The 22,679-nt window shown below is 30.1% G+C and overlaps 2 protein-coding genes across 3 annotated transcripts in view; both read right to left on the bottom strand.

Annotated features, from left to right (window-relative positions):
• Positions 1–17,250, bottom strand: part of LOC142349565 (uncharacterized) — a 511,473-nt gene extending 494,223 nt beyond the window's left edge. For both annotated transcript variants that reach the window (XM_075401206.1, XM_075401207.1), the window contains exons 1-2: positions 17,050–17,250; positions 16,418–16,597 (exon numbers count right to left, since the gene is read on the bottom strand). In XM_075401206.1, the coding sequence (XP_075257321.1) occupies positions 16,418–16,597; positions 17,050–17,184 (315 nt within the window). In that variant the 5' untranslated portion in view covers positions 17,185–17,250. The remainder of the gene's footprint in view (positions 1–16,417; positions 16,598–17,049) is intronic.
• Positions 17,251–18,157: 907 nt separating this feature from the next.
• Positions 18,158–22,679, bottom strand: part of LOC142349623 (uncharacterized) — a 39,489-nt gene continuing 34,967 nt past the window's right edge. The window contains exon 2 of the mRNA XM_075401314.1: positions 18,158–18,426. Coding sequence (XP_075257429.1) covers positions 18,191–18,426 — 236 coding nt within the window. The 3' untranslated portion in view covers positions 18,158–18,190. The remainder of the gene's footprint in view (positions 18,427–22,679) is intronic.

Genomic DNA, 22,679 nt, shown 5'->3' with positions numbered 1-22,679 from the left:
AGAATAATTTTTTGTTCAAAAATGTCGCTTTTTTCATAAGGTTTTAACAAAAAAAGCAATTTTGTTCTTTTTTAGTTTCCTATTCATTCCATTTTTCAGTTTTGGTAGTTTGTCTAAATTTTTTTAATTGATTATTTTTATTGGAAATTTTTTTCAAAAATATCGTTTTTTAATTACAGTTTTTAATAAGAAAATGCAATTTTGTTGTTTTTTAGTTTCCTATTTTTTCCGATTTACAGTTTTTGTAATTTTTTTTAGAAATTTGCGATTGAATGATTTTTTTTGGAAAAAAAATTATTTTACTAAAACATTTTTTTTCCAAAAATGTCGTTTTCTACATAAGGTTTTTAACAAAAAATTCAATATTTTTAATTTTATTTTTTTTTTATTTTTCCGTTTTTCAGTTTTTGAAATTTTTTTGTACAACTTTAACTTATTCAATTTTTTTGATAAGAACAACTGGCTTAAATATTTTTTGTTTCAAAAATGCCGTTCTTACATATTTTTCAGCAAAAAATGTAAATTTTGTTGGTTTCTTATTTTTCTGTTTTTCGATTTTTCAGTTTGTTATACTCGTGCGGGGGAAGCTAAAGTGATAAAAAGAACACGAAAGCGCTGACAACCTCTATCCACTTAACGTAGACAGAATTGCGCTTGATCACTTTGCTGTCAACGTAAACACAAACTGTGTCGAGGTCATGTACCTGTCGACATATAGTCAACCGTGAGACGAATGACACAACTGAGATAGATAGGTAACAAGGTAAGACATATGTATGTACTGCATTAAGAGGAGTATTAATTCACTGCACGAGATGATATACATGATGGTACCCATGTACACAGTTTTTGTTTTCTTATGTAAAATTCTAATTGAATTATTTTTTTAGGTACAAACGTTTTTTACTTAACCAAAGTTTTTTTGAAATTATCATTTTTTAAGTAATGTTTTTAACAAAAATTGTAAAACTTGATGTTTTTTATTTTTCTGTTTTCCATTTTTCAGTTTTTGAACATTTTTCATGCACAATTTTCAATTATATTAAAAAAAAGTTATAGTAGAATAATTTTTTGTTCAAAAATGTCGTTTTTTTCATAAGGTTTTAACAAAAAAAGCAATTTTGTTCTTTTTTAGTTTCCTATTCATTCCATTTTTCAGTTTTGGTAGTTTGTCTAAATTTTTTTAATTGATTATTTTTATTGGAAATTTTTTTCAAAAATATCGTTTTTTACTTACAGTTTTTAATAAGAAAATGCAATTTTGTTGTTTTTTAGTTTCCTATTTTTTCCGATTTACAGTTTTTGTAATTTTTTTTAGAAATTTGCGATTGAATGATTTTTTTTGGAAAAAAAATTATTTTACTAAAACATTTTTTTTCCAAAAATGTCGTTTTCTACATAAGGTTTTTAACAAAAAATTCAATATTTTTAATTTTATTTTTTTTCATTTTTCCGTTTTTCAGTTTTTGAAATTTTTTTGTACAACTTTAACTTATTCAATTTTTTTGATAAGAACAACTGGCTTAAATATTTTTTGTTTCAAAAATGCCGTTCTTACATATTTTTCAGCAAAAAATGTAAATTTTGTTGGTTTCTTATTTTTCTGTTTTTCGATTTTTCAGTTTGTTATACTCGTGCGGGGGAAGCTAAAGTGATAAAAAGAACACGAAAGCGCTGACAACCTCTATCCACTTAACGTAGGCAGAATTGCGCTTGATCACTTTTCTGTCAACGTAAACACAAACTGTGTCGAGGTCATGTACCTGCCGACTTATAGTCAAACGTGAGACGAATGACTCAACTAAGATAGATAGCTGACAACGTAAGACAAATGTTTGTACTGCATTAAGGGGAGAAAAATTCACTGCACGACAGGATAGACAAGATGGTACCCATGTTCTACAAAGTTTTTTAAAATTTTTATGTAAAATTTTATATGAAATAATTTTTTTTAATGAAAACGCTTTTTACTTACCTATTTTTTTTTCGAAAAATGTCATTTTTTACAAAATGTTTTAAACAAAAATTTTAAATCGTGTTGTTTTTTATGTTTCTGTTTTTCAATTATTCAGTTTTTGAAATAGATAGGTTTTTGAGATAGATAGGTAACAACGTAAGACATATGTATGTACTGCATTAAGAGGAGCATTAATTCACTGCACGAGATGATATACAAGATGGTACCCATGTACCACAAAATTTTTTATTTTCCCACGTAAAATTCTAATTGAATTATTTTTTTAAATAAAAACGTAAGTTTTTCGAAAAATGTCAATTTTTACATAAAGTTTAAAATAAAAATTGTAAAACTTGATGTTTTTATTTTTCTGTTTTTCCATTTTTCAGTTTCTGATTTTTTTATGCACATTCTTCAATTATATTTAAAAAAAATTTTACTAGAATTGTTTTAGTTCAAAAATGTCGTTTTTTCATAAATTTTTTAACAAAAAAGCATTTTTGTTGGTTTATTTTTTTTATTCTTTCCATTTTTCAGTTTTTGTAGTTTCTTTATAAAATTTTTAATTGATTTGTTTTATTGGAAAAAATAAATAATCTCAAAAATGCCGTGTTTTACATAATTTTTCTAACAAAAAAATGTAAATTTTGATGTTTTGCAATTTTTTTTTAACAAAATCGAAAATTGTTAAATTCAATTTATTACAACTATTACAAAAATTAATTTTTTTACAGTTATTTATTACAATTTAGTACACTTATTGATAAAATTTGCGGAAATCTATAACAAATCAAACTTTTGATGACATGTTAATTCCTTTTATTTTTTCATTTTAAACAGTTACATTTTTATTAAAATCATTTTCTCCATGAGAAAATCCTATTTACGCATCGTCTCATGACAAACATACTTCAGAGTATACCCGGGGATACCGTTGTCGCGTGGTGACAATTACTGACTTCAAGCATCACTAGCTTGTATCTTTGGATGTTGTTCGGAAAAAAAAGATCGTTGGGCGCGCAGAGAATGCTAGGGATACTTGAAGTCAGTGATTGTCACCACGCGACAACGATATCCCGGGGTTTACTCAGAAGTAAGTTTGCTATACTCGTCCTGTGGAAACTAAAGTGATAAGAAAACACGAAGGCGCTGACAACTTTTATTCACTTAACTTAGGCAGAGCTGCATTTGATCACTTTGTTGTCAACGTAAACACAATATGTGTCGAGGTCATATACCTGTCGACATAGAGACAATGGTGAGACGAATGACTCAACTAAGATAGATAGCTGACAACGTAAGACAAATGTTTGTACCGCATTAAGGGGAGAAAAATTCAATGCACGAGAGGATAGACAAGATGGTATTCATGTGCTACAAAGTTTTTTATAATTTTTATGTAAAATTTTATATGAAATAATTTTGTTAAATGAAAACGCTTTTTACTTACCTATTTTTTTTCGAAGTCATTTTTTACAAAATGTTTTAAACAAAAATTTTAAATCTTGTTGTCTTTTATGTTTCTGTTTTTCAATTATTCAGTTTTTGAAATTTTTTTCCTGCACTCTTTTCAATTAAATAAAAAAAATGTTGTACTAGAATAATTTTTTGTTCAAAAATGTCGTTTTCAATGTTTATTGTTTTTTAGTTTTCTATTTCTTCCACTTTTTCAGTCTTTGTAGTTTCTTTATATATATTTTTTAATTGAATTACATTTTTTGAGAAAAAAGTTGTGTGACTAAAACAACTTTATTTTCAATGATGTCGTTTTTTACCCAAGGTTTTTTAACAAATATGCAATTTTTGTTGTTTTTTTTCAATTTTTCACTTTTCAGTAGTTGAAGTTTCTTATGTATAACTTTAACTTAATTGATTTTTTTGAAAGAAAATTTTTTTAACTTGATTGTTTTTTTTTTTCAAAAATGCCGTTTTTACATAAGGTTTTTAACAAAAAAAAGCAATTTTTGTTGTTTTTTGTTTTTCTGTTTTTCCCTTTTTCAGTTTTTGAAATTTTTTTGTACAACTTTAACTTATTCAATTTTTTTGATAAGAACAACTGGCTTAAATATTTTTTGTTTCAAAAATGCCGTTCTTACATATTTTTCAGCAAAAAATGTAAATTTTGTTGGTTTCTTATTTTTCTGTTTTTCGATTTTTCAGTTTGTTATACTCGTGCGGGGGAAGCTAAAGTGATAAAAAGAACACGAAAGCGCTGACAACCTCTATCCACTTAACGTAGACAGAATTGCGCTTGATCACTTTGCTGTCAACGTAAACACAAACTGTGTCGAGGTCATGTACCTGTCGACATATAGTCAACCGTGAGACGAATGACACAACTGAGATAGATAGGTAACAACGTAAGACATATGTATGTACTGCATTAAGAGGAGTATTAATTCACTGCACGAGATGATATACATGACGGTACCCATGTACACAGTTTTTGTTTTCTTATGTAAAATTCTAATTGAATTATTTTTTTAGGTACAAACGTTTTTTACTTAACCAAAGTTTTTTTGAAATTATCATTTTTTAAGTAATGTTTTTAACAAAAATTGTAAAACTTGATGTTTTTTATTTTTCTGTTTTCCATTTTTCAGTTTTTGAACATTTTTCATGCACAATTTTCAATTATATTAAAAAAAAGTTATAGTAGAATAATTTTTTGTTCAAAAATGTCGTTTTTTTCATAAGGTTTTAACAAAAAAAGCAATTTTGTTCTTTTTTAGTTTCCTATTCATTCCATTTTTCAGTTTTCGTAGTTTGTCTAAAATTTTTTAATTGATTATTTTTATTGGAAATTTTTTTCAAAAATATCGTTTTTTACTTACAGTTTTTAATAAGAAAATGCAATTTTGTTGTTTTTTAGTTTCCTATTTTTTCCGATTTACAGTTTTTGTAATTTTTTTTAGAAATTTGCGATTGAATGATTTTTTTTGGAAAAAAAATTATTTTACTAAAACATTTTTTTTCCAAAAATGTCGTTTTCTACATAAGGTTTTTAACAAAAAATTCAATATTTTTAATTTTATTTTTTTTCATTTTTCCGTTTTTCAGTTTTTGAAATTTTTTTGTACAACTTTAACTTATTCAATTTTTTTGATAAGAACAACTGGCTTAAATATTTTTTGTTTCAAAAATGCCGTTCTTACATATTTTTCAGCAAAAAATGTAAATTTTGTTGGTTTCTTATTTTTCTGTTTTTCGATTTTTCAGTTTGTTATACTCGTGCGGGGGAAGCTAAAGTGATAAAAAAGAACACGAAAGCGCTGACAACCTCTATCCACTTAACGTAGGCAGAATTGCGCTTGATCACTTTTCTGTCAACGTAAACACAAACTGTGTCGAGGTCATGTACCTGCCGACTTATAGTCAAACGTGAGACGAATGACTCAACTAAGATAGATAGCTGACAACGTAAGACAAATGTTTGTACTGCATTAAGGGGAGAAAAATTCACTGCACGACAGGATAGACAAGATGGTACCCATGTTCTACAAAGTTTTTTAAAATTTTTATGTAAAATTTTATATGAAATAATTTTTTTTAATGAAAACGCTTTTTACTTACCTATTTTTTTTTCGAAAAATGTCATTTTTTACAAAATGTTTTAAACAAAAATTTTAAATCGTGTTGTTTTTTATGTTTCTGTTTTTCAATTATTCAGTTTTTGAAATAGATAGGTTTTTGAGATAGATAGGTAACAACGTAAGACATATGTATGTACTGCATTAAGAGGAGCATTAATTCACTGCACGAGATGATATACAAGATGGTACCCATGTACCACAAAATTTTTTATTTTCCCACGTAAAATTTTAATTGAATTATTTTTTTAAATAAAAACGTAAGTTTTTCGAAAAATGTCAATTTTTACATAAAGTTTAAAATAAAAATTGTAAAACTTGATGTTTCTGATTTTTTTTATGCACATTCTTCAATTATATTTAAAAAAAATTTTACTAGAATTGTTTTAGTTCAAAAATGTCATTTTTTCATAAATTTTTTAACAAAAAAGCATTTTTGTTGGTTTATTTTTTTTATTCTTTCCATTTTTCAGTTTTTGTAGTTTCTTTATAAAATTTTTAATTGATTTGTTTTATTGGAAAAAATAAATAATCTCAAAAATGCCGTGTTTTACATAATTTTTCTAACAAAAAAATGTAAATTTTGATGTTTTGCAATTTTTTTTTAACAAAATCGAAAATTGTTAAATTCAATTTATTACAACTATTACAAAAATTAATTTTTTTACAGTTATTTATTACAATTTAGTACACTTATTGATAAAATTTGCGGAAATCTATAACAAATCAAACTTTTGATGACATGACATGTTAATTCCTTTTATTTTTTCATTTTAAACAGTTACATTTTTATTAAAATCATTTTCTCCATGAGAAAATCCTATTTACGCATCGTCTCATGACAAACATACCTCAGAGTATACCCGGGGATACCGTTGTCGCGTGGTGACAATTACTGACTTCAAGCATCACTAGCTTGTATCTTTGGATGTTGTTCGGAAAAAAAAGATCGTTGGGCGCTCAGAGAATGCTAGGGATACTTGAAGTCAGTGATTGTCACCACGCGACAACGATATCCCGGGGTTTACTCAGAAGTAAGTTTGCTATACTCGTCCTGTGGAAACTAAAGTGATAAGAAAACACGAAGGCGCTGACAACTTTTATTCACTTAACTTAGGCAGAGCTGCATTTGATCACTTTGTTGTCAACGTAAACACAATATGTGTCGAGGTCATATACCTGTCGACATAGAGACAATGATGAGACGAATGACTCAACTAAGATAGATAGCTGACAACGTAAGACAAATGTTTGTACCGCATTAAGGGGAGAAAAATTCAATGCACGAGAGGATAGACAAGATGGTATTCATGTGCTACAAAGTTTTTTATAATTTTTATGTTAAATTTTATATGAAATAATTTTGTTAAATGAAAACGCTTTTTACTTACCTATTTTTTTTCGAAAAAAGTCATTTTTTACAAAATGTTTTAAACAAAAATTTTAAATCTTGTTGTCTTTTATGTTTCTGTTTTTCAATTATTCAGTTTTTGAAATTTTTTTCCTGCACGCTTTTCAATTAAATAAAAAAAATGTTGTACTAGAATAATTTTTTGTTCAAAAATGTCGTTTTCAATGTTTATTGTTTTTTAGTTTTCTATTTCTTCCACTTTTTCAGTCTTTGTAGTTTCTTTATATATATTTTTTAATTGAATTACATTTTTTGAGAAAAAAATTGTGTGACTAAAACAACTTTATTTTCAATGATGTCGTTTTTTACCCAAGGTTTTTTAACAAATATGCAATTTTTGTTGTTTTTTTTCAATTTTTCACTTTTCAGTAGTTGAAGTTTCTTATGTATAACTTTAACTTAATTGATTTTTTTGAAAGAAAATTTTTTTAACTTGATTGTTTTCTTTTTTCAAAAATGCCGTTTTTACATAAGGTTTTTAACAAAAAAATGCAATTTTTGTTGTTTTTTGTTTTTCTGTTTTTCCCTTTTTCAGTTTTTGAAATTTTTTTGTACAACTTTAACTTATTCAATTTTTTTGATAAGAACAACTGGCTTAAATATTTTTTGTTTCAAAAATGCCGTTCTTACATATTTTTCAGCAAAAAATGTAAATTTTGTTGGTTTCTTATTTTTCTGTTTTTCGATTTTTCAGTTTGTTATACTCGTGCGGGGGAAGCTAAAGTGATATAAAGAACACGAAAGCGCTGACAACCTCTATCCACTTAACGTAGACAGAATTGCGCTTGATCACTTTGCTGTCAACGTAAACACAAACTGTGTCGAGGTCATGTACCTGTCGACATATAGTCAACCGTGAGACGAATGACACAACTGAGATAGATAGGTAACAACGTAAGACATATGTATGTACTGCATTAAGAGGAGTATTAATTCACTGCACGAGATGATATACATGATGGTACCCATGTACACAGTTTTTGTTTTCTTATGTAAAATTCTAATTGAATTATTTTTTTAGGTAAAAACGTTTTTTACTTAACCAAAGTTTTTTTGAAATTATCATTTTTTAAGTAATGTTTTAAACAAAAATTGTAAAACTTGATGTTTTTTATTTTTCTGTTTTCCATTTTTCAGTTTTTGAACATTTTTCATGCACAATTTTCAATTATATTAAAAAAAAGTTATAGTAGAATAATTTTTTGTTCAAAAATGTCGTTTTTTTCATAAGGTTTTAACAAAAAAAGCAATTTTGTTCTTTTTTAGTTTCCTATTCATTCCATTTTTCAGTTTTGGTAGTTTGTCTAAAATTTTTTAATTGATTATTTTTATTGGAAATTTTTTTCAAAAATATCGTTTTTTACTTACAGTTTTTAATAAGAAAATGCAATTTTGTTGTTTTTTAGTTTCCTATTTTTTCCGATTTACAGTTTTTGTAATTTATTTAGAAATTTGCGATTGAATGATTTTTTTTTGGAAAAAAAATTATTTTACTAAAACATTTTTTTTCCAAAAATGTCGTTTTCTACATAAGGTTTTTAACAAAAAATTCAATATTTTTAATTTTATTTTTTTTTCATTTTTCCGTTTTTCAGTTTTTGAAATTTTTTTGTACAACTTTAACTTATTCAATTTTTTTTATAAGAACAACTGGCTTAAATATTTTTTGTTTCAAAAATGCCGTTCTTACATATTTTTCAGCAAAAAATGTAAATTTTGTTGGTTTCTTATTTTTCTGTTTTTCGATTTTTCAGTTTGTTATACTCGTGCGGGGGAAGCTAAAGTGATAAAAAGAACACGAAAGCGCTGACAACCTCTATCCACTTAACGTAGGCAGAATTGCGCTTGATCACTTTGCTGTCAACGTAAACACAAACTGTGTCGAGGTCATGTACCTGCCGACTTATAGTCAAACGTGAGACGAATGACTCAACTAAGATAGATAGCTGACAACGTAAGACAAATGTTTGTACTGCATTAAGGGGAGAAAAATTCACTGCACGACAGGATAGACAAGATGGTACCCATGTTCTACAAAGTTTTTTATAATTTTTATGTAAAATTTTATATGAAATAATTTTTTTTAATGAAAACGCTTTTTACTTACCTATTTTTTTTTCGAAAAATGTCATTTTTTACAAAATGTTTTAAACAAAAATTTTAAATCGTGTTGTTTTTTATGTTTCTGTTTTTCAATTATTCAGTTTTTGAAATAGATAGGTTTTTGAGATAGATAGGTAACAACGTAAGACATATGTATGTACTGCATTAAGAGGAGCATTAATTCACTGCACGAGATGATATACAAGATGGTACCCATGTACCACAAAATTTTTTATTTTCCCACGTAAAATTTTAATTGAATTATTTTTTTAAATAAAAACGTAAGTTTTTCGAAAAATGTCAATTTTTACATAAAGTTTAAAATAAAAATTGTAAAACTTGATGTTTTTATTTTTCTGTTTTTCCATTTTTCAGTTTCTGATTTTTTTTATGCACATTCTTCAATTATATTTAAAAAAAATTTTACTAGAATTGTTTTAGTTCAAAAATGTCGTTTTTTCATAAATTTTTTAACAAAAAAGCATTTTTGTTGGTTTATTTTTTTTATTCTTTCCATTTTTCAGTTTTTGTAGTTTCTTTATAAAATTTTTAATTGATTTGTTTTATTGGAAAAAAAAATTTGATTAACTAAAACATTTTTTTTCAGAAATATCGTTGTTTACATAAAAATTTTAACAAAAAAACGCAGTTTTTTGTTTTTTAGTTTTCTATTTATTCTATTTATTCCATTTTTCAATTTTCTAGTTTCTTTATAAAACTTTTAATTGAATTATTTTTATTTGGAAGAAAAATTATTTTACTAAAACATTTTTTTTTCAAAAATTTCGTTTTTTAAATAAAGTTTTTAAAAAAATGCAATTTTGTTGTTTTTTAATTTCCTTTTTTTCCATTTGTCCGTTTTTGTAGTTTTTATAAATTTTTTAATTGAATTATTTTTATTTGAAAAAAAAATTGTTTTACTAAAACATTTTTTTTTTCAAGAATGTCGTATTTTACTTAAGGTTTTTAACAAAAAATGCAATTTTTTGTTTTTATTTTTTTCCGTTTTTCAGTTTTTGAAGTTTCTTATGTACAACTTTAACTTACTTAAATTTTTTGATAAAAAATGGTTTTCTGGAATATTTTTTCTTTCAAAAGTGCCGTTTTCAATTAAAGTTTTCAGCAAAGAATTTAAATTTTGCTGTTTTTTATTTTTCTTTTTCCATTTTTTTGGTTTGCTATACTCGTGGAAACTAAAGTGATAAAAAAACACGAAGGCACTGACAAACTTTATTCGCTTAACTTAGGCAGAACTGCGTTTGATCACTTTGCTGTCTAACTAAGATAGATAGGTAACAACGTAAGATATATATTATGTACTGCATTAAGAGGAGTATCGATTCACTGCTCGAGATGACATACACGATGGTACCCATGTACTACACAATTTTTTATATTTTTTATATAAAATCTTATTCCAATCAAGTTTTTTTTTAATTAAAACGTTTTTTCCTTACCTAGTTTTTTTTGCGAAATGTCATTTTTTACATAATGTTTTCAACAAAACATTTAAATCTTGATTTACTAAAACAATTTTACTTTCAAAAATGGTTTTTTTCCATATCATTTTTAACAAAACATGCAATTTTTGTTGTTTTTATTTTTTCAGTTTTTCCATGTTTCAGTTTTTGAAGTTTTTTAAGTACAACTTTAACCTAATTGATTTTTTTTGAAAAAAAGTTTTTTATCTTGAATATTTTTTCAAAAATTCCGTTTTTATATAAGGTTTTCAACAAAAAGCAAATTTTGTTGTTTTTCATTTTTAATTTTTAATTGAATTATTGTTTTTTGAAAAATAATGTTTTATAAAAAAAAATAATCTCAAAAATGCCGTGTTTTACATAATTTTTCTTACAAAAAATGTAAATTTTGATGTTTTGCAATTTTTTTTTAACAAAATCGAAAATTGTTAAATTCAATTTATTACAACTATTACAAAAATTAATTTTTTTACAGTTATTTATTACAATTTAGTACACTTATTGATAAAATTTGCGGAAATCTATAACAAATCAAACTTTTGATGACATATTAATTCCTTTTATTTTTTCATTTTAAACAGTTACATTTTTATTAAAATCATTTTCTCCATGAGAAAATCCTATTTACGCATCGTCTCATGACAAACATACTTCAGAGTATACCCGGGGATACCGTTGTCGCGTGGTGACAATTACTGACTTCAAGCATCACTAGCTTGTATCTTTGGATGTTGTTCGGAAAAAAAGATCGTTGGGCGCGCAGAGAACGCTAGGGATACTTGAAATCAGTAATTGTCACCACGAGACAACGGTATGGTGTTACTCTGAAGTATGTTTGTCATGAGACGATGCATAAATAGGAATTTCTAATAAGAATTTAATAATAATAAAAATGTAATTAATTAAAATAAAAAAATAATAAAAATAAGCCTTTCATCAAAAGCATGATTCGTTATAGATTACCGCAAAATTCATCAACGAGTTTATTAATATGTTAATAATAACTATAATGAAAAATTGATGTTTGTAATAATCGTAAGAAATTGATTTTAACAGTTTTCCATTTCGCTAAAAAATGCAAAAGATCAAAATTTGCAAAAAAACATCAAAAATTTGTGTTAGAAACATTATTGTAAAAAAAGGCATTTTTGAGGAAAAATGTTGTTTTAAAAATTAAAAAAGTTGTTTTAAAAAATTAAAACAACTTTTTTTTACAAGAGAATAATTCAAATAAAAATTATCATAAACTGAAAAATGGAAAAACAGAAAATTAAAAAAACCACAAAAATTACATTTTTTGTTGAAAACCTTATGTAAAAAACGGAATTTTTGAAAAAAAAAATGTTTTAGTAAGACAATTTTTTCCGAAAAAATAACAATTCAATAAAAAATTTATTAAAAAAAACCCACGAAAAAACTGAAAAATGGAAAAATGGAAATGACATAATGTAGAAAATGACATTTTTGGAAAAAAATTAATTTAGTAAAACAAATTTTTTCTAAAGAATGAAATTCAAATTTTTCACTTAAAAAACTTCTTAAGCTGAAAAACTAAAAAAAGAAAAAAACTCATCAATATTTTTGCTTATGTAAGAAAACTTATGTCAAAACAATTTCGAAAAGATGTTTTGGTAAAACCACACTTTTTTTCGAAAAATATTTAAACTCTAAATTTCTCATTAAAAAACATCAAAATCTGACAAATGGAAAAACGAAAGACCACATCAAATTGCACATTTCGTGTAAAAAACTTTATGTAAAAAACGACATTTAAAAAATCAGTTTATTAAAACCGATAAAATTTTTCAAAATAGTAGAAAGTAATGCAAATGGTTTTCGACTTTTTAAAATGGCATTGTAAATTTTATACTTATTGATTTGTAGTGTATCAATATCTAAAAATTCTTCACCAAAAATTCTTTTTTAAAAAGACCAGGCAATCTCTTACCAAAGGCGGCATGCTTACTGCATTATGCTGCTGGGAAAATCTGCTGCTGGTGTCTGCTTCGAATTTATCACTGCAATCGCTTTGCATCATCCAGTATCACAATAATTGCTTTTGTGGTCGACTGACTTCGTCAAGTTTTCGCCACTAAGTGCCATGTAAGGACTATCAGTATCCGTTCCAATCAACTATTATTTGTTTGCATCGCAGAAAGAGAAGAAAAAGTTGTTTTTAATTTGCAATGTTGTAAATTTAGCGTGCTGGATAATCAAAAAGAAACCGGCTTCTTTGAAAAAACAGATGAAAATGAACTTTGAATGAAAATTGATTTCGAAAATTCAATCTTTAAAACTCATTTAAGAATTAGTATCCCAGTATCAATTCAGAAGAATAGAAGAAATTAATATTTTTCTGAGTGTAGAAACGGAAAATGAAATTAATCAGTCAATTAGTCATCTCAGAACATACCAGTTTTACATCTGAAAATATACGGGAAAAAGAAAGAAATAATTTGTCAAAGGAATAACTTCTAAGCTTGCTGGTGTTTGTTACTATATAACTCAGCAGCTCGTCTCAATTTGCGCGATGAAGGACACATTTTTTTTTGGTTTTCATCTCAATCTGGATTTTTAATTCCCACACTCTCAGGATTATTAATAGCAGGAGACCTCCTTCCGACAGTCTTCTGTGTACAATACGCCGGTTGCTCAGATTTGAGGGATGTTTTTTCAGATTTTTTTTCACTTGCTTCATTAGAAAAAATATGATCTTGGTAACCTGCATATTCATTGACTACTGTACTAAAGATGGTTCTGGCAGACTTGAGTGAAATATTTTCAACAGTCGATGCTCCTTGTACTTCTTTCGTTGTATCTTGTCCAGTTTTGTAGAACAACACGAAAACGGAACTGCTCTGTCAATTTTTTTGTTGCGAAAATTGAGTTCAAGTGCGTTCTCTTCTTCTATACTTGCGATAATACTTCCTGTCAATGACACATTTCCCTACTCGTCACAATCCCGATCAGGTTTGTGTTCCTGCAAATTCTCAAACTCGTCAGACACACGCCACAGGAACATGAGTTGCCTGTCCTACTCAAAATATCCAAGTTGATTTTCGTACATTGCTCTATAAGAAAAATCATAATCACAGAATTGCGCACGGACTAATCTGAGTTCCATGTTGTATGACAAGTGTAAAATTGTGTCTTCATCGTGGTTCTTGTAGAGGTTGTCTGTCTCATAGAACAGAGGCTTCAGGCGAATTCTCGATTGCAATAATGAAGACCAGATGCTGTCTCGGAATTGAGAATGGGGGATCAGCTACCCAGCCGAAGCACGTTTTCCCCTCCTTTGTTTGTTCTACACCATCATTGAAATTGGGAAAGAAGAAGTGGGCCTTGATATTTTCGTTCAATTTCACAGATTTGATATTCATTTTTCCAGCCTTTTTTGGGCGATGGTGGTTGAACTCCTAAATGAACTTAATTTAAAGATACTGCAAAATTGTTCTCTCTGAATAAGTAATATGCTATTTGAGAACGCGTACGACAATCATAGTAGCCATTTATTCGTTTTTTGTTGCCTGTTTTCATATTTTATATCAGAAGTGACTTACCTGGAGCGGGAAATAGGAAGATGTCCTGGAGTTGAAGAATCTTCATTTAATGGTTTGTAACTGACAACTTAGGTTTGTAGCAAAAGGAGATTGAAATTACCTCACGAAAAGAATGAAAAAGCTAATTATAGCTGTGATGTTGAAGAGAAGGAAAAAAACAGAAGGAGTCGGACTTTTGTTTGTACACTACAATAAAAAATGACATCGTTATGACGCAATATTTACTTAATGATTACTTTATTATGAATAACACTTCAATCTCATGAGCTGTTTGTGCTTTGATATAGTAATAACATTCATATCGTAAGTAGTATTGATTACTATTTGTTCACATGAGTTCAGTGACCCCATACAATATCTAGGTACCCGTAATGGTAACAATTATATGACGTATCTGGTCAAAATTTTGTTGCAAAGAGGTCAATAGGACTCCTACAAAGATGACATCACCTAATTGTTGTAATTGTGAAGATAGTAGGACGTAATTATTAAGTTAGTATGATTAAACTGATACATTTAATTATTAATTTTGGACAAAATTAAAAAAATTGTAATAATAATGCGCTGATTAAACCTATATCGATCACCTGAGTAGATTCGTCTTTACAAAAGATGATGTCAAAATTTGATGCTTGTAAGGTTACTAAATAATTGGATTGTTAGGAAGAATTTAGTGAAATACAGATAATGGCCAGGTTGTCCAAATTTTGATATAGTTTAGAAAAATTTTTTGATACAATTTTGTTGGTTTTCTTAGAATTTGGGTATTTTTTGATGGGTAGAGTTTGGTTTTTTTTTGACAAGATTTAACTACTTTGTGGTAAAAATGGGTGTTTTTTTGGCGAGATTTGTGTCTTTTTGTGTGGCAAGTATAGCGAAAATTTTGCTAAAAATGGGTTCGTTTTGTCATGAATTAGGTATTTTTGCAAAATGTAGTAGATTTTGGTAAAAATGGGGTTATTTTTTGCTATGAATTGGGTAATTCTGGAGTAGAAACGGATATTTCTTGCTGGAATTGTTTTTCGGCAAAAGTTTGGTATTTTTTAGTTGGGTAAAAATGAGATGTTTTTTTGAGAATTGGGCATCTTCGCCAAATTTTCGGTAACTTCTGGCAATAGTTGTGTAATTTTTGGTAATAATGGGATGTTTTTTATGGAAAGAATAGGTTTTTTTCATCAAAAATTAGGTACATGTGTCAAGAATGGGGTGTTTCATGTCAAGAATTGGACGTTTTTGCAAAAAAATGGGTATTCTTGCGAAGATTTGGGTGTTCTTGATAAGAAATCGGTAGTTTGTGCCAAGCATTGGGTAATTTTCGGCGACAATTAGATATTTTTTGACAAGAGTTGAGTATTTTTAGCCAAGAATTGAGAAATTTTTTGCAATAATTGGGGGTAATTTTGGGGCAATAATTTGTTTTTTTTACATTAATTGGTTATTTTTTTTACAAAAGTTGTGTTTTCTTGGCAAGAATTTTTTGCCAAGATCTGGGTTATTTTTGGCAAGAAATGTGTATTTTTTTAAGAGTTGGGTATTGTTTGACAAAATTTTTTCCGGTTTCAGGTTTCAGAATCTAAGACTTGGAAAAAAAATGCAAACTTGTTCTCTCTTTAAGACTTATAATTTAGGCCCATTGCATTCTGCATTAAGAATTACATAAAGATGTACTATAATACACAATTCCCAAAAAAAGATTGAGGTTTCACCATTGAATTCACTTCAAAATATTCCCGACAAAGTTGAACAGTAACAAATATTTTTGACCAAAAAAAATTTTATTTTGAGGTTTCAAAATCTGAAATTACGAAAAAACAAATTTTTTTAACGGTTTTCTGTGATTTTTTTCAGTGAAATCTGTGTTTAAAAATTTTAATCGTTTATTTGAACAGCATTATCTGAAACATGCGTTTCCTGTTTCGAGTTTTTGAAACTGAAACTACCGAGAAACAAACCAAAAACTACCAAAAGAAGCTACCCAAAAATCTTGCATTCTATCACATAATCAGGAGTACAAAAATTGTATAAAACACTCTTGCTTACCTACAGCTACTCTCATCTTATAATACAAACAATGATCACAAACTTTATTATGGAGCATTGAATTCAATTTCATAATTTAAAAAAGTCATGAAATATTGGTAAAACTACAACATTGTCATAAATTAAAGTTCTATGACTACAACTTTTCATAGACTCCATTATAGGAAGTTGTAAATTTATAACTTTTTGAATTATGCAGTGAACCCGGGTGTGGTCTAATCAGAGAACAAATAGGCGTGGAACTTCAGCCTTGGGTCTCATCTACTCTAACTTACCAATGACTTGATGTCCTGGTCTGCGATGCGTTTGATCTTTTTGATCTCTCGGTTGTGTTTGTCCAGTAGTGACATCCAGTCATTGTGTCTCTGTCTCTCCTGTTGGTTCACCTGACTCAGTCTCGTCTGGAGAGAGTTGATCTGTTGGTGCAAACCTGCATTCTCATTCATCAGTTTGTCCTGAAAAAAAAAGATTTTGAAAACTGAATCCAATTCCGATGAAAATATTCATTTTCGTTCTTAAGGAAAAGAAAAAAAGGTGAGCGAAGCCGTTTTTGACGACTAGATGGAATTTTTTAGTCCCATCCTGTAATTCTTGTCGATTCTGTTCATTTCGCAAGCTCGAACAGCAGAGCCAATTCAGAAATTCGTTCTGAGTTTTCACTAAATAAGAGGAAATCAGAGAATATTGGTTCTGAATTTTAATCTGATTCAGAGAATTTCAAAATCTTTGTAAATATCGTTGTGATATGTTTCTGATTCCAGACTTGAAACTAAAAATTGTCTCAATATGTACTGAACGTTAGGGTAGAAAGCACGCTTGATTAGTTCGGCAAAAATAGTGTTATTTTCAAGAGGCAACAAGCTCTCAAGGGGTCCAGAATTTGACGTTTGAGAACTATGAACCTAACCTTAAGGTTCTCGTAATCTTTCTCGGCATCTTTCCTGGCCTCGAGTTTGACATCCATTCGGATTTCCCGTTCTAAGTCGGCTTTTTTCTTCTCGTACATCTCTGCAACTGTCACGGTAGGAGCTGTCCGTTTCATCTTGGCCAATTCGCTCTCGTATTTCAACCGAAGGTCGTCTCGGACCTTTTCAAGGATTTATTCTGTTTCCACCTCTGCGCCCTTTGTGACTTTTTCTAACTGTTTGTTGATAATCATGAGTATAGCTTTAAGCATGTTGCGCATACTTTGTGGACAAATAGTATCAGGGTGAGAGGGAGGAGGGGGAGAGGGGTGTCAAACGGGGTTGAAAAATTCAGTGATACCTGACCAGTACTTTCTTTGAACCAGCATCTCTTGTTTTCATAATTTTTAGCCGGTTACATTACAACCAGTGAATGTGCAGACAAATAGTTGGGTGGGGGCGGGGTCTAACGGACGGGTCTAAATTTTGTAAATTTTGACTAGTACTATCTCTGAACATCTCTTGGTTGTAAAGTGTGTTATTATTACAACCAACTGGTATAAGCTCTAGAACTTTTGGGTGTATTACAACCCCTTATACCCTTCTTTCAGCTTCCTTAAAGCTTCACTCTAGTCAAATTTATTCAAAACAATTAGACTCTTATTCAACCATTAACACATAAATGGTTCATCTTTCGTGGTTATCTTGCTAAGATCTTGCAAATTTGTACAAACCTTGATGTTTTATAACAGGCTTCATGTTTTAGTAAGTTTCCTATCGAGGTCTTTCGGCTCACTGGGAAACAATATGTCCGAGCTTGTTAAATATAAAACATCTTTAATATTACACGGTTGATTTGATTGTAAAAAATGTATGACCTGAGAATAACTGTAATCATATTCTGAATCTTAATTCTGTGATTCAAAATACTTATAGCCATATAGCTACCCTCAAAATAATTGTTTTGTGAACAATTCAATAATGTGAGATAGATCTTATATATTTATTAGTACAAGTTAGATCTTGTAAATCTTAATTAGTAATTAAAAACTTATACCTCTGAACTAACCCATTATACGCCCAATTTTCGTACTTTTTTACCGAATAGAACATGCACCTAATGGTGTAAACGGTATATGCCCCCTAAACTGGAGAGGGTTGGGATGGGGATGGCAAAAACAAAATAGATCCCTTGTCAATCTCCTCTCGTTTCGCCTTCTCGAGAGAGCTTCTCAAGTCAGTCAGATCCGAACGGGCTTTTCGTCTCTCGTTTTCAAGCAGTTGGTCATACTCGTATTTGAGCATCCGAGTGTCCTCATTTAGCTGTTTTCGAAGATTTTTGATTTCGACATCGCGCTCCTCTAAGTGGTGTTTGTATTCTAAAATTAAAACGGAATCCGCAATGAAGTCAAATTTTGCACAAGGATTTGATTGAAATGGAAAATTTTGAAAATAGTTAAAATTATATGACTTCAAGCACTTTTATTCAAAAACCGATGCATTTACTACTGCAAACCTCCAGTTTATCTTCGGAGCCAGGAACTTTATAAAACGCAACTTTTTAACTGTCTTGTTACGTTAATTATGACAGATTGGTATCTTTTCAGAGGTGAAGCAGAAGAACTTCCCCAAAAGCTGATCAATCTTTGATCAATCGTTACTATTATTCGCATTTCATTTTTTTTTACCTGTTGACACTTATCAACTACTGGAAAACAACTGATCATTATCTCAAGCTTTTATCTTGTTTATATCAGTTCCTATGCACTAAATACAAGTTTGAACTTGAAATTAATTAATGATGCAAAAACTGATTTTTTTGTTGTTGAAAAACGAGATAAGATTTCTTAAACTAATAATATTCATATAAACCAACAAAACGGCTCGCACAAGTCTGCGTAGCACAGAATGATCCAACATGCCTCTCTAATTTGCAGAAATAAACTTAAATTTCCCTTTCTCCCTCTCTCACATCCGTTTCTTCCTCTCTGACACACACACACACACACACACACACACACCACAGTAGTATATATAAGTGGTATAGTCATAATACGGGGGGGACATTACATGTTTTAAGATAGGGAATAATCGTGTATGCAAGGATAGATGGGACATTTGAGAAAAGGATCTTCGCCCCGGTGGGATTCGAACCCGGATCTAGTGCATGGGAAGCCGATCTTGTACCACTGGGCCAAAGGTGTATAAAATCTCTGAGGTTATATTCGTATATATTCTGGACCCCCCCCGTATTGACTTATATTCGTATATATTCTGGACCCCCCCGAAGTGGTATAGTCATAATACGGGGGGGACATTACATGTTTTAAGATAGGGAATAATCGTGTATGCAAGGATAGATGGGACATTTGAGAAAAGGATCTTCGCCCCGGTGGGATTCGAACCCGGATCTAGTGCATGGGAAGCCGATCTTGTACCACTGGGCCAAAGGTGTATAAAATCTCTGAGGTTATATTCGTATATATTCTGGACCCGTTATGTACGCTTACTTTACATATTAAATTGGTTGTAGGTACATATGTAGCAAATTTGCGAGAGAGGTAGGTACATATGTAGTAAATATGTCTTTGCAGTAAACATGTATATATACTGGCTTCCAACTACAGATGGAAGCATTTTGGAATTTCAAACTATGAAAAAATGTCCCCTCAAATTTTATTAGCTTCAAAGTGCTTTGCGCCCGATGAGTACATGTAAAGTATACTAAACCAGCCAATCACATTCGAGCTACAATAGGAAGCCAATTCAGAAAAATTAGTGATTTTTACCGTTTTACACGTTTCAAAACACTAGCCTAGTATTGATTTGAAAAATGACAAACCGAATTGTAAAAGATGAAATTGATGGGGGTATTACAAACTTAGTGTTTGATGATGGAAACCGAGAGAGACCCCCATGGCGCTGCTGTTCCAATACCGCAGTCCCTCGATCAGAGATCATATTTTTTGTTCAAGTGAGTATTATAGTGCTCATGATCAGTCTTTGTTTCGCCATGCTATTCTTGATATCAGAAAGTTGTGAGGAGAAGTCAATTTGGATTGCACTGCTTTCGAGTCTAGTTGGTTATATTTTGCCAAATCCCAAACTATGAATAAAGTTATTCTTACAAACGATAGAATCTTCATGGCAGTTGTAGGCCCGAGTGGTTCAGGGAAAGCCGACCTAATTTTCAACATGCTGCAAATTTCATCGTTTTACCCAAGATTTCCCAAAATTTATTACTTCTACAAAGAGTTCCAGGACATTTTTACAGCTATGCAATGTAAAATACCACAAATCGAGTTCATCAAATATTCTGGATTGGATATAACAAAGAAACTTTCGAATTGTCTTCTCGTTTATGATGACTCATGCGAGGAAATATTTAACGACAAAGAGTTCGTAAAAATTGCAACATCGGGAAGACACAGAAAACTCCACGTGATTTATGTCAAACATAACTTATTCCAACAGAGCAAGTGGTCACGAACGATTGATCTCAACACCACTCATATCATTCTGTTTAAATCATTGCGTGACATTCAACAAATAGAATATCTCGGAAAACAGTTGAACTGCCTCCAATTACTCAAGGACGCATACAAATTAGCGACAGCTCAGCCATATGGACATTTAATTGTTGACCTTGATCCGAAAACAAGTCAAGGCTTACGATTTTGTTCTCAACTTTTTGGTCCCGAACCGTCAGTTTTCTATATTCCTTCGGAGGAAGCCATTATTACACCAATCACGAATGAAAAAGAGACACTTGCTTATGCTGAAGCGCTGGTGCGTCAGCAGTAACCCGAAATCGAGCGGCAAGCGAATTTTCCTAGCCCAAGATATTGATTTCATTTGGTTTCTAAGCGATTGTGTTATGAACGTCCTCTCTGGTGTTGTCTCAATCAACAAAAAAGAACTGCAAAAATTCGAATCCCAACTGCAACAACTTTCAGAAAAACATTTTAGCGCACTACAAAGAAGTAAGCTTTTCCAAACAACGAGAGGTCATTCTCTCATTCGACTAATTGCCAGACCTTGTCTAGAGTATCTGAAGAAAAATGCCAACTGAAGAATTTGTGCTTATTCCCCGCAACATGTTTACAACTGAACAACCTCAGGTTTCGCAAATATTGAAGGACCCAGTTGCACGAAACAAATCAAAACAACTATCGCTTCTGCAGAGAACATTGAAACACGAGCAGCCAGAAGCAGTTATTCATCAGAACACAGAGCAACAGACTGATGACGTCATGGTTTCCGATGAGGAAGAAAAACGGCAAAATATTACAGATAGGTTTAAACAGAAAGAGTTTGATGAAATCAGTCAGAATGTGATTAATGACATAAATTTTCTCGAAAAGGACAAACTTGAAAAATCAAAAATAATTTTGAAGAAGATAAACCAATCGCGTAACATTTCTCTGGACGATGAAGGCGAAATTCTTATCGATGAGAGGAGCACTAACATTCCAGCTTCAACTTTCCTCTACGCATTACAACAAACATCATCGAAACTTTCGCATAACCATTATGAAGTGCTGAAATATTTGAACCTTGCACCACACCTCACTTGTAATACTTATGCAAAGAAGTGCATAAAAGTTCAGAAAGAGCAAAAATTACGTCAGTTTCCAGATGGAAGAGCCAGTGAACAGAAACCTTCTGTCGAGAGAGCAGAAAAAACAGAGACTGCTAGCTTTGATGAGGAAGGCTTCGCAGACGCAGAGGAAGAAATCAAAACGCCAACAAGCTGGAAAACTCCATTCAGTGGAAATCAAAAAACTAAATAACGTCTACATAAAAGGAAAAGCAGCCTTTGGAAGTGTTACCAACATCAAAAAGGAAAGCGGTCTATCACAGAAAAAAATTGAGAAATTCCTTCAATCGAAAAACTCGTACACCAAATATCGTCAATTCCGGAAAAATTCTCCACGATTGAAGGTAGTTGCTTACAGAGTAAACGAGATCTGGTCCATGGATGTAGCCTATATGGACAAAATAGCAAAGCACAATAATGGGGTTAAATATCTATTGGTTGCAGTTGACGTTTTATCACGTTATTTACGTGTTCAACCTCTGAAAACGATGTATGCAAAAGACTGCGTTGAAGCCTTCAAAAAAATGATCAAGACGAAACAACCAGAGAAAGTGTGGACGGACAAAGGCACTGAATTCAAAGGCGAGTTCAAAACTTTCTGTGAAAACAAAAAGATTCATTTGTATACAACCGAAAACGAAACCAAATCGGCGTTTGCGGAAAGAAATATTCGATCACTTAAAAACATTATATACAGATACTTGGAAGAAAAATGGACTTGGAATTATATAAAGGAACTTCCCAATTTCGTAAATATCATTAACAGTCGTGTGAACCGCGTCACAAAGTTAGCCCCAAATAAAGTTTTCAAAAAACATGAACCATTTTTAATTTCGATTGCTTTGGACAACAATAAATATAAACCACGATTCGAAGAGGGGGACCTGGTACGAATAGCGAAACCAGACGATACGTTCAGAAAAGGTTATACTCAGAATTATACAGACGAAGTTTTCACAGTACTACGATTGGCTACAACAAGTCCACCTACCTACAATCTGATTGACGCAAACAACGTTAAAATCCTGGGGA

The sequence above is a fragment of the Convolutriloba macropyga genome, chromosome 11 (assembly GCF_964194025.1).
Source record: "Convolutriloba macropyga chromosome 11, txConMacr16.3, whole genome shotgun sequence".
Taxonomy (NCBI): Eukaryota; Metazoa; Xenacoelomorpha; order Acoela; family Convolutidae; genus Convolutriloba; species Convolutriloba macropyga.
The sequence above is the reverse complement of the archived record's forward strand: the minus strand, read 5'-3'. Positions and strand labels throughout refer to the sequence as shown.